Source organism: Takifugu rubripes, chromosome 6, assembly GCF_901000725.2.
Source record: "Takifugu rubripes chromosome 6, fTakRub1.2, whole genome shotgun sequence".
NCBI classification, from domain to species: Eukaryota; Metazoa; Chordata; class Actinopteri; order Tetraodontiformes; family Tetraodontidae; genus Takifugu; species Takifugu rubripes.
The window spans coordinates 12792377-12803767 of record NC_042290.1 but is presented as its reverse complement, the minus strand read 5'-3'; the positions used below and the strand labels follow the sequence as shown (position 1 = coordinate 12803767).

Here is an 11391-nt window from a genome sequence, read left to right as displayed (position 1 = left end):
CCTAATCTTTGTCCAAAAGATACATTTACATGGTTGTAAATGCTAACATTTAATAGCCTTGTGATTTGAATTAGCAAATCAAAATTATTTGATCAAATTTACTTTTATCAACAAATACATTTTCCAAAATTAAAACATATTCATAGAGGCAATAGTTTCCATCCTATGTAAAAATCAAAAAAGATTTTCCCAGAGTAAAGGAAATGAAATGAATCAAAGTTTGGAGTTAACCAAACTAAAGAAGCCCTAAAAAGAGAAGAATCTTCATCTAAAATGCTGGTACGCCACCAAATCCTAATTCAGCGGAGGGTCATTTTAATTCTTCTGATAATTCTGAGGACAGACACAAAACTCTGAGAAAGATACATTAAAAATCCATGAAATGTTCTTGAGCTCAGCAGATTAACATTCCTCCCTCCAGTCGATATTACAACATTCACCAATAAATGAGTTCCTGGGTGAGAAATGTTGAAGATCTTCACTCAAACAATTCAGACTCATTTTTGACTTTCTCTTAAAACCAGAAACAGTTTGTCAATTTAATGATGAAAAACTAAACTTCAAAGTGCCGATTGATCGTGAAAGAAAGATTCAATCGTGATGTGTGTTTAAAGCCGACCACACAATGCGACACCATTAACATGCCGAGTTAGGGGCAACGCACGTCAGGTCCCAGTCACATGACTCCACCATGCAACGGTCAGACGGTGGCAGCACGGCGGCGGCGCCTTGGCCTAACCGTTGAGTCTCTGCGTCACCACTTCTCTGTACATGATGGAGATGTAGACGAGCAGCAGCAGGATCACGAAGAAATCATCCAGGAAGCCCAGTAGGCCAAACAGAGCCTCGGGCAAGATGTCGAGCGGCGACGCCAGGTAGGTGATGGCGCCCACGAGGCAGAGGAGGATCCGGATGCGGAACATCCAGAAGAGGCCGCCTACAGAGAACATCTCCCTGAAGGCGTGACGGAGCAGAGTGGGAACGTCCCGGAGTCTGTCCATCAACTAGGAGGAGACAGGAGAGGGGTCGGCGCCAACGTCAGTCTGTGCACCTTTTACAGCAAAAATAAGGCTGGAGAGGAAATGAAGTTGTCTTTTTTACTTTTGTAGATTATTTGTAAAGGAAGAAGAGAGCGGAGTTTGGGACGGAGACAAACGTGAGCTGGGACAGAGTGTACTCACAGATCTGGGCTGACCCGAGAACCTTCGGTTGTAGTCGTTAATGTCTCTTAATATGAGCTGAGGTTCTGCTTCACCATCCTGGACCCTCTGTGGAGAAGCGTGCTCGGGGAATAACGGGAACAGTAACGTCACCTGAAAACCATCAAAAGGAAAAACTACAAATACACAAGACGGTGCACAGACATGCAGCACTGAGGTGGAGACACGTTGGGTCACGACCAAACATAAAAGCAGTTTTTCCACAAGAAAAACATTCACCATTTTGCAAATGAAATAAAGAAAAGAATTAAAATGTTAAAAAGAGGAGTGAAATGCAGGGCCGTGGTGGCGTGAGTCAGCATGTCAACAGAACCTGCAGCAGCTGCTCAAAGGTCCCCTGGCCTCTGCCCGGATGGTCAGCTAGCCTTGTGCTAACTAGCTGCTGACCATCCAGATGACGGGAGCTTTGCAGACGTTCGACAGGCCTGAATCATCTCTGCCTGCTGGACCAGCAGCAACAATCACACCGGCTCTCACCATTTGTCTGCAGATGGGGCAGCTGATGGCTCCCAGCCACGTTCCGTACCTCCAGTAGGCGATGATGCAGGAGCCTGCGCCGGAGAGAAGCAGCATGTGTTTGAGGATGACCCACATCACACGGAGACGTGAAGCTCACTCGTTATCACGTGCTCACCACAGAACAGATGTCCACAGTTGGTTTCAACGGGCAGGACGGCCTGCTGCAGACACACAGGACAGGACATGTCCGTGTAGAACTGCTGCCTGTCCTCCGCCTGTCCAAAAGGCACAACCACAACCCTTTAATGCAAAGCACATTAGTTCTGCAGCTCTTAAGACGACAGGATCCTCATGTTGCCCCCCCCCCCCCCCCCCCCCCCCCACCGCATCAGTAGTCGTCACGTGTTCGGCATAAAAAATCGTTTGCCCGTTTTTACTGGTTTCCATCGCCTCTGAGACAACAAGGCAGCAAAATGATGGTGATGTTGGCTTCTGCGGACTCCTCCGACGCACCTGATCTGTCTGGAGTTGCTGTCGGACAACTCGGACGTGCTCCTGGTTCTCAGGATGGATGTTCTGCTCCTCCTGCCTGTCAATCAAAAACACATGTGGGCTAAAGCTGAGCCTGCGGGCTGCAGGGCCTGGATCGCCTGTGAGGTGTGCATACCTGCAGAGCAGCGTGAGGAGGCCAGAAAGGAACGTGACCACAACCACAACAACAAACAACACCTGGTTGCTGACACCTTCAATGAGGGTGTCCTCATCCTGGATCAGGTAGTCCCCACAGTGGCTGTCCTCCATTACCCACAATCATAGCCTAGGACACCGCAAACCAACCGCAATCGGGCCCCTCAGGTCCGCTTCTGTTGTCTTGGTTTCATCCTGAATAAGCTGCTTCCTGCAACCACATGATGCGGAGGTTTGTTAGGATCACAGGAGCCTGAGACGTCACTGACACAACGAGGATTAAATGTCCAGAAAATGTCTCCGTCTCTCAGATTATCAGCAGGATCAGTCTGCTCCGATCACCCACAAAGCTAACTTCTGTTCACAACCTTTAATTAAAGCAGCCGGAACATTAAAACCAGTGGCGCTAATGCTAATGCTAAACTAACTGAAAAATAAACGCACACAACAGGAACAATTCGCCTCTCGAAGAGATGGTCTACCTTTGTGCACAAGCTCGGTTCGTCGGGTCCATTAACCGCCTCCAGTCCGCAAACATCTCACTCGCCAGACATTTTACTCTCCATTTCCGGAGTGTGTCTGCAGCCACAGCGGAGCAGCTCATTGGCCGAAAACCACCGGGAACGCCCATCGACTCTTTTTTTTTTTAATATTTCAAAACTTTATTAACCTCTTTTATCCGCTTGACTTTTGGACGTGTAAATATTATGATAAATTTAGTTGGTCTCCTCTCAAAGGTTGGTGTTGCTTTAAACGCTGGTCGCAGATAAGGATGGGGTTTTTACGTCTTTATTTTCAGCATTTTGCAGCCACAGTTCTGTTTCCAGGCTGGGAATAAACACACTTTCATGGCTAAGATGTTCAGCGGTCTCATTGTTTGCTGGAACATTGTTTTAAAATGACGAATTACCTGCGTCTTTTCTATTTACCAAAAACAGAAAAGGATCATTTCACTCGTGGCTTTGCCTCGTGCTCAGGTCAAATAAAAATAAAAGCTTTTGCGGTATGCAGTATGCAGACTTTTTATGGAAATCATCGACCTCCGTCTCCAGCTCGGGGACATTCGGAGGTTCTTCTCTGCAGATCCAGTCCAGCACCGAGACAGAGACGGACTGCTGATGAAGTCTGGACCGAGCTGACAATCGGTGTGTGTCTGAGGCGAAAAACGATCTGATTTGATACAGAAACAAATAAATGCTCGATGACGACTCTTGTATTTGTGATGTAGATGACCAAAGATTCTATAAATACGATTAAAATCGAGGTTTCTGAATAAATTTACTGGTTGTTCATCTTTGAGGAACTTGTCGCCACTGTTTCGTTTTATCTTTCATTTCCCGACATGCTGCCAGTTTGGTTAATCACAATCAATTCCAAATTAAAATCATAATTGATCAACATCAATACAACAGTTACAGTTAATATTGTTAAAATTAAATATCCTGAAATCGTCTCGAAGCGCCAAAGAAAAACTGGCTGATGGAGACGTCATGACGTAAGCAAGATTCCTGAGCTATGATTGGCCGGACAGCGTGTTTTCGTCTTGACGTCACCACGGTGCTCTTCCTGGGGAGCTAGCGGCTACAGTAGTTAGCATCACTGCGCTTCCGGTGAGGTGAAATGCCTCGTTATGCGCAGCTCGTGATGGGTCCGGCAGGCAGCGGGAAGGTAAGACCACCACCCATGGATGCTACCTAGCATACAGATAAAAAGTGCTGTAGCTCCAAAGCTAACAGGCTAATCTATGGAATAAGCGCTAGTGGGTGTTTAGCGTCGCTGACTGTCTCCCTCCAGAGCACCTACTGCTCCACCATGGTCCAGCACTGCGGGACCCTGAACCGCTCCGTCCAGGTGGTCAACTTGGACCCAGCAGCGGAACACTTCAACTACCCGGTCATGGCAGGTGAGTTTGTACCTGATCCAGATCCACGTGTTGCTCCATCATAGAGGCAGCAGCTGTAGACCAGATCTAACATGACCGAAGGACTTCTACAAGATCGACAACGTCTCTTGTTCTCACGAGCTCAGACATCCGCGAGCTCATCCAGGTGGATGACGTCATGGAGGACCCCTCTCTGAGGTTTGGTCCTAATGGAGGTCTGGTCTTCTGCATGGAGTACTTTGCTAACAACTTTGATTGGCTGGAGGAGACCCTGGGTCATGTGGACGATGACTACATCCTGTTCGACTGCCCAGGTAAGCGCCACCTGAGCGGCGATGATGATGATGATGAAGGAGAGCGCTGATGCTCTACAGTAGACGTGTTCTCCATCACTCAGAACAGGGTTCTTTGTGTTCCTCAGGTCAGATTGAACTCTACACTCACCTCCCAGTCATGAGGCAGCTGGTGGAACGGCTCCAACAGTGGGAGTTTCGGGTTTGTGGAGTTTTTCTGGTGGACTCCCAGTTCATGGTGGAGTCCTTTAAGGTAAGAGTGCACCTGTCCCTCAGTCCTGGAAGGGAGCCGAGCGTAACGTCTCCTGTGGCTGCAGTTCATCTCTGGAGTCATGGCAGCCCTGAGCTCCATGGTGTCGCTAGAGATCCCTCAAGTTAACATCATGACCAAAATGGACCTGCTGAACTCTAAAGCCAAGAAGGAGATCGAAAAGTGAGTTCTGGGTGTGAAAATCAAGGCGTCGTCCGGAGTTCTCCATGTCCTGATGATCCTGATGCCCTGCAGGTATCTGGACCCGGACATGTACTCGATGCTACAAGATAACTCGGACAGCATCAGGAGCACAAAGTTTCAGAAGCTGACAGAAGCCATCTGTGGTCTGGTGAGAGGACGTGAATGGGCTCCAGCCTGGCCCAGTTCCACCTTTGGTTGTGACTGTGGTTCTGTCCAGATCGAGGACTACAGCATGGTGAGGTTCCTGCCCTTCGACTGCACGGACGAGGAGGGAGTCAACATCGTCTTGCAGCACATCGACTTCTCCATCCAGTACGGAGAGGACCTGGACTTCAAGGAGCCAAAGGTGACGAAGAGCATGCAGGAAACGTCTCGGCCAACATTCAGATCACAACGTTGTCACCAGAAACACAAAACTTTTTCCTTTATGTGTTCAAAAGTTCTCCGTGTTCACCTCTTATTAGTGTGCGTGCCCAGCCAGTAGGTGGCGATGTTAGCGAGGGACTCTGTCCTTGGCTAATATAGCACGCGACCTCTGAAAGAGTGAGAGCGGCACGTGCTGCGCATCACCACACTTCCTGTTTACACGGAGACAAAAACAGGAACGTCCTCGAAATTCTTCCCTCTGGAGCCCGGTTCCGAAAGTTTGTGGATTCAGCCACTCCGGGCGCCGTTGTCGTGGAAACTAAGGGAGCAAAGGCAGCCAAATGTTGCCGTTTTTGTTAGCGTGTAAATGGGCCTTCAGAGTGTGCTACACACGAGGAAGAACTTTTAAAATGATACCTTTACGAGTCACACGTTCCACATGAGAATCATTTGTCCTTTTCTCTGCAGGAGCTGGATGAAGAACCCGCAAACCTAAACTACGACGAGATATTTCAAAATAAAGGCAACAGCTGAAGAAGTCTGGAGAAGAAAAGTCACTCTTGTGTATGTCTTCTATTCATGGACTGTGTAAAGTTTAAAACATTGGATTGTAAGTTATATTTTGAAGAAATAAAAGCTGTTTGGCGCCTCCGTGTGGCAGCTGGTGGTACAGCGGGGCAGTACTTCCTGTTTCAGGGCAGGGTGGGACAGACGGAACTGGAGCTGCTGCTCGACTCGTTACTACTGTTCAACATGCCGGTGAGTTCTGTCTGCGTGGCCGGGACCGAACCCAATTAGCGGGTCGTGTGCGGGATTGAGCCGAAGCCACGCACAGAATCCCGCAGCGCTGTCTCGAGACCAGTGGCAGTGTTAGCACTGTAGCTAGTGGTTAGCATGTCGAGGACGCGTCCACCGGAAACGGGTTCATGCTTTTACACTCATTCCTGGTTTGGTTGGAGATGCTTCGTGTTGGGAAATGTGGCAGCTTGTATAAGACAGTAATCATGTGTTCTGGTGCTTCCCAAGGCGTATCATTCGAACCTGATGCTCCCCGAGACCAGGCTGGTGGGGAACATGGCTCTGCTCCCCATCAAGACCCAGTTCAAGGGTCCGGCTCGGGGCGACGGTAGGACTCCTTCCTGCTTCTTTCTGCCCGTGGTGGAAGCGAGATTGTGAGGGCGGTTCTCACCTGGAGAACCACCATGTTTGTCACAGTGCAACAAGCTGAAAAAATGAGGAACCAAATGAAACAGTTCTTCAGAACTGCGGCAGAACTAGTGTTGACAACGCTTTACATGACCGACCTGTTCTGATCGCTAACCTATGGTTTCCTTTCAGGAATTGACTCGGACATCATCGACGAGGCCATTTATTATTTCAAGGCCAACGTTTTCTTCAAGAACTACGAGATCAAGGTGACAGAAATGCTTTGATCTGTGGCCCTGCTGCCGCTTTGCTTCCTCCACATGTTCCCTCTGTTGCTGCTGTCTTCAGATTGGACTTTTAGCCTGAAGCTTGTCTTGTTTTTCAGAATGAGGCAGACAGGACGCTCATCTACGTCACGCTCTACATTTCTGAATGTCTGAAGAAGCTCCAGAAGGTAAAATTGCACCATGGCTTCAAACTGAACATCAGAATGTGCCGACAGTTTGGTCATTCAATGACCTGCGTGAAAGTTAATGCTAGGCTAACTGTGTCGTTGGCCCTCACAGTGCAGCTCCAGGAGTCAAGGAGAGAAAGAGATGTACACCCTGGGAATCACCAACTTCCCTATTCCTGGAGAGCCCGGCTTTCCTCTCAACGCCATGTACGTGAAACCCAGCAACAAGCAGGAGGAAGGTGAGGAAACGCCGCCTGGTTGTAGCAACATGCTAACGTGGAGGTGATGAGACAAGCAGTAACCTGAACCAGAAAGTCATCCAAAGGGATTTGAAAGTCAAGTTTTCCCAAACGTCACCGTTAAACCGTGCATTCATCGTCGGGAAGCCGAAGGTTGCTCACCTTAATCGTGCCAACATCATTTTCCAGAGACCATGAGGGGCTACCTGCAGCAGATCCGCCAGGAGACGGGTCTGAGGCTGTGCGACCGCGTCTTCGATCCCCAGACGGACCGACCCAGTAAAGTGAGTCCAGCCGAGGCTGCTGGTGCTAACACATGCTGGTGCTAACACATGCTCGTGCTAACACATGTTCTGTCCTTCCAGTGGTGGGTCTGCTTCGTCAAGAAGCAGTTCATGAACAAAAGTCTGTCAGCCCCTGGTCAGTGAACGCCTCACGGTCAGTGAACGCCTCAGGGTCAGCGAACGCCTCACGGCCAGCAGACGGATGCCGATTGATTTTTCTACTGGAGTTTAAAGACATTGATTCAGTTGCATGATGACAATAAAGGATCAATAAAGTTTGGGTCAGAACTCTTTTGTTCCTCTGCGTAGACACAAAGATGGTGAAAACGTCTGCTGCTGATGAGCAGGTCACATGACACACAGGTCACATGACACAGAAGCTGTGTGACAGTTCTGGGGGTGGGGGGGCATCAAACCATCATGACTGCCTCATTGCTCCAGAAGAAGAGTTCACGGAACGCTACCGTTCCGTCTCTTCCTGTAAACGGTGCACGTGCTTTTCTCTTTCCCCTAAAGGTGGCGTGCTAGCGACGGCGTGCTAGCGACAGCGCCTGCTGGCTTTGTTATCGCTCCTCGCCGTGGGGACGCCGACCAGCCCAGGACGGCGTCATCGCCCACATCGCCACCTACTGGCCCGCCATGTTTGCTCCCGCTTTTAGTCGTAGAGGAGCCACATGAACGCGCTAGAAAGCCGTTTCTGATTCAGGTGACGTTGTGGAAACGGGGCCGAAATGCCCAATACTGACCAGCACAGCCAGGAAGTTGTGGGTTTGAGTCCCTCTGAACCTGGGGTTGATCCCGGCTCCCCCCCCCCCCAGGGTCGGATTCCTCGGTGTAAAAGCAACGAGGAAGGCGTGAAGAGGTACGAGATGGCGAGGTGCACACATCCCAGGACAGGTGGTGTCGGGTCGATCCAAGTACCGACCCTGGAGCAGGGCCACGGGGGGGGGGTCTCCTAGGTGTGTATGAGAGTGTGTCCTGTGCAGGTGTCCCTGCCTCTCACCTGTTTTAGGCTCCGCCCCATCAGCCTGGCTCAGAATCAGTGAGGGGGGGCTGCAGAGGGATTCAAGCATGCAGCACCGTGGTTTCTGAAGGTTTATTCAAAGGTGGATTTTATGTACACAAAAGGGGAAAAGCAAGCGTCTGTGAGGGGGGGCTCCTTCGGATGGAGAACAGGTGTGGAGAGCAGCTCTGGGGCAGGTAACACCTGTGTGGTGGCAGAAAGGCCTCAGTCGGACGACATCTCTTCCTGACTTCTCCTGACGCAGCGCGCCACCTTCCTCTTGAAAACGCCCTTTGGATCTTCACGCCACTCCTTCTGCAAGGTGAGCAGAGTCAACATTCTCACATCAGACATCAGCTGGGCCGCTTCGCCACCCGGGGAGAGGCGCGAGAGGACGCCGCCTTCAGCCTTTTGGGACTAAATCGCCTCCTTCGAGGGGTCCTTTGTTACTTTATTCAGACCGGGCAGATGTTCTCCTGAAGAACCCTGAAGAACCTGCTCACTGTGGCCCCCTACTGCCCATAAGAGCAAACGCCGCTCTCATGCTCTGGCTACTCACGGCAGCATCCACGTTGGCGGGAGAGTCGCCGTTGGGGTCGGCCAACATGGAGATGACGCTGATCATGATGGTCTCCACCGTGTGGATGGGCAGCCATCGCTCCTCCGGCCTCTCGTAGCCGTATTTGTCCTCGCCGGGTTCGTGGAGGATGGAGATGCAAACCTCGCCATTTTTGGCCACTGGAATGAAAAAACAAACGCCGGCTTCCTGAGGTGCGACCAGAGCCAGGAGGGCGTCACGTTCTGAGGCCGAGAGGACGGCAGCTCACCGTTGGGGTGCCACATCTGGGAGGTGAACTTCATTTTGGGGGGTCTGAGAGGGTAATCGGAGGGGAAGGTGAGGACGGCTCTGAAGAATCCTCCTTCACTACAACAGGACGGGGCAAGGTTAGGGGCCGCCCCCCAGCAAGGGGGTCGTTCACCATCAGGTTATATAATAATGATATAGAATCATATAGAAATAATGATCTAACCATCAGGTTATATAATAATTATATAGAATCATATAGAAATTATTATCTAACCATCAGGTTATATAATGATATATAATCATATAGAAATAATGATCTAATCATCAGGTTATATAATGATATATAATCATATAGAAATTATTATCTAATCATCAGGTTATATAATGATATAGAATGATATAGAAATTATTATCTAATCATCAGGTTATATAATGATATTTAATCATATAGAAATTATTATCTAATCATCAGGTTATATAATAATTATATATAATCATATAGAAATAATTATCTAATCATCAGGTTATATAATAATTATATATAATAATATAGAAATAATTATCTAATCATCAGAACCCTGCTGGGTCATGGTCTCCTCTCCTCTCCTCTTCCCTCCTCTCCTCTCCTCTTCCCTCTCCTCCTCTCCTCTCCCCTCCCCTCCTCTTCCCTCTCCTCTCCTCCCCTCTCCTCTCCCCTCCCCTCCTTCTCCTCCTCCTCTCCTCTCCTCTCTCTCTACCCCCCCCCCCCCCCCATCAGCAGGAGGGTCCCCCAACATGAGCCTGGTCCTGCTCCAGGTTTCTTCCTGTTAAAGGGGAGTTTTCCCTACCCCTGTTGGGGGTCAGGCCCTGCTGGGATCCTGGAGAGGGTCTTGAAACAATTTTGATTGTAACAGACGCAGTATAAATAAAGAACGATTGATTGATTGACCCCATTTCACTCACAATAAAGTATCCTGAGGTCCCATGACGACCACCTCCCACCGGTAGATGTTGTCATCATCCACCAGGCCAGCAGAGAAGCCCTCCACCGGGTTCTTGTTCAGCTCTCAAATGGGAACCAAGCAGAAACACATCACATGATTATTTGTCCAGGGATCAAACAGGCTTTTCCTCCTGGCTGCTTCGCTCATCCATTAAAAACCGCGCACACGTCTGACCTCCAGATTAGCAACATGCTAATCCCTGTGCTAACCCAATGGTCATAATCTGGGCGGCTCGTCCCTCGAGCGACGCCCCCTGCTGGCTGGCTGCAGGACAGCTCAATTATGTTGACTTGACAAAATGTGACTTTTGTGATGTCATTCGTGTGATGTTTCCATGGAGACAGTTCAAGGGGCGGGACTTGAAAATGGCGAAAACCAATAAACAGCAGCTTCTCTTCGCATCACACATGAAAAACAGCCATAAACAACAAAAGCTTCTTCTTTTTAGATAACTGCTTTTTTAAAAGTCTGTTCAAAGTAGACAAAGCAAAGTCTGGTGTAAACATGCGCGCTGATGATCATTCGGTCCTCGTTGAACCTTGAAACCACGCACACGCGGATAAACGTCGTGTTCGTGTCGCAAAAGAGGGAACATTTGTTCCTCCAGAATTGGCCTCGTTTATCCACATCAGAGAAGAACACTCGGGTTGGTCTCACGCTAAACACGAACTTATATGGCCCAACTGACGCCGTTTGCTTGGTTTTTGCTCCATTCTGTGGAAATGCGAACTTTTCTCCTGGTCCGGACACATGTGATCCAGGAAGGTTCTTACCCGCTAACTGCTTCCGTAGGAACAAGGCTGACGGGGCCGTCATTTCACATGTGGCCCTTCGCTAAAGCTGCCTGTGTCCTCACTGAAGAAAGCCTCTTTAATGCCACTTTCCTCTGAAAACTAGTGAAAGTGGAGCTGTCAAACGCCGGGAGACACTGCACGCGCTCCACGTTTCCGTCCGGCTGGTCCTCAGGGGGAGTTTTCACCCGCCTTTTGACCTGCCAGGCAGCGCCGCTTCCGGGTCACGGCGTTTCTTCTGACGCCCGTTCCCAATCTAATCATAAAAGGCAAATTTTGAGCTGTTTAGAAGGAAGAGTGTTACCGGATGCGAGAAAATGGC

General features: G+C 49.4%; 4 protein-coding genes and 1 long non-coding RNA gene across 6 annotated transcripts; 3 read left to right on the top strand and 2 right to left on the bottom strand.

The window, feature by feature from the left end:
- Positions 1-87: 87 nt before the first annotated feature.
- rnf170 (ring finger protein 170) lies at positions 88-2968 on the bottom strand. The gene is made up of 7 exons (XM_011617657.2): positions 2849-2968; positions 2347-2577; positions 2193-2268; positions 1855-1954; positions 1698-1771; positions 1182-1313; positions 88-1004 (listed from the first exon to the last, which is right to left on the bottom strand). Exons 2-7 carry the CDS (start codon positions 2478-2480, stop codon positions 735-737), a joined length of 786 nt encoding a protein of 261 aa, XP_011615959.1. The 5' UTR covers positions 2481-2577; positions 2849-2968; the 3' UTR covers positions 88-734.
- A 68-nt stretch (positions 2969-3036) lies between these two features.
- Positions 3037-3641, top strand: LOC115250202 (uncharacterized). Its single transcript, XR_003888793.1, has 2 exons — positions 3037-3343; positions 3419-3641. It is a non-coding gene; the product is annotated as an uncharacterized lncRNA (long non-coding RNA).
- A 272-nt stretch (positions 3642-3913) lies between these two features.
- On the top strand, positions 3914-6032 carry gpn3 (GPN-loop GTPase 3). The gene is made up of 8 exons (XM_029837847.1): positions 3914-4034; positions 4161-4269; positions 4395-4562; positions 4670-4794; positions 4859-4974; positions 5047-5143; positions 5213-5341; positions 5830-6032. Exons 1-8 carry the CDS (start codon positions 3987-3989, stop codon positions 5893-5895), a joined length of 858 nt encoding a protein of 285 aa, XP_029693707.1. The 5' UTR covers positions 3914-3986; the 3' UTR covers positions 5896-6032.
- Positions 5923-7764, top strand: arpc3 (actin related protein 2/3 complex, subunit 3). Of its 2 annotated transcripts, XM_029837849.1 has the most exons (8): positions 5923-6120; positions 6388-6487; positions 6700-6776; positions 6893-6961; positions 7074-7200; positions 7390-7484; positions 7566-7626; positions 7663-7753. In XM_029837849.1, coding segments are annotated over exons 1-8 (711 nt in total). In that variant the 5' UTR covers positions 5923-5940; the 3' UTR covers positions 7665-7753. The 2 variants fall into 2 exon arrangements, with proteins under 2 accessions (XP_029693709.1, XP_003976712.2); XM_003976663.3 differs by having other exon boundaries at positions 5929-6120; positions 7566-7764.
- An 802-nt stretch (positions 7765-8566) lies between these two features.
- Positions 8567-11266, bottom strand: LOC101069640 (ubiquitin-conjugating enzyme E2 G1-like). Its single transcript, XM_003976665.3, has 5 exons — positions 11052-11266; positions 10238-10340; positions 9315-9412; positions 9047-9225; positions 8567-8802 (listed from the first exon to the last, which is right to left on the bottom strand). Exons 1-5 carry the CDS (start codon positions 11092-11094, stop codon positions 8713-8715), a joined length of 513 nt encoding a protein of 170 aa, XP_003976714.1. The 5' UTR covers positions 11095-11266; the 3' UTR covers positions 8567-8712.
- Positions 11267-11391: the final 125 nt, after the last annotated feature.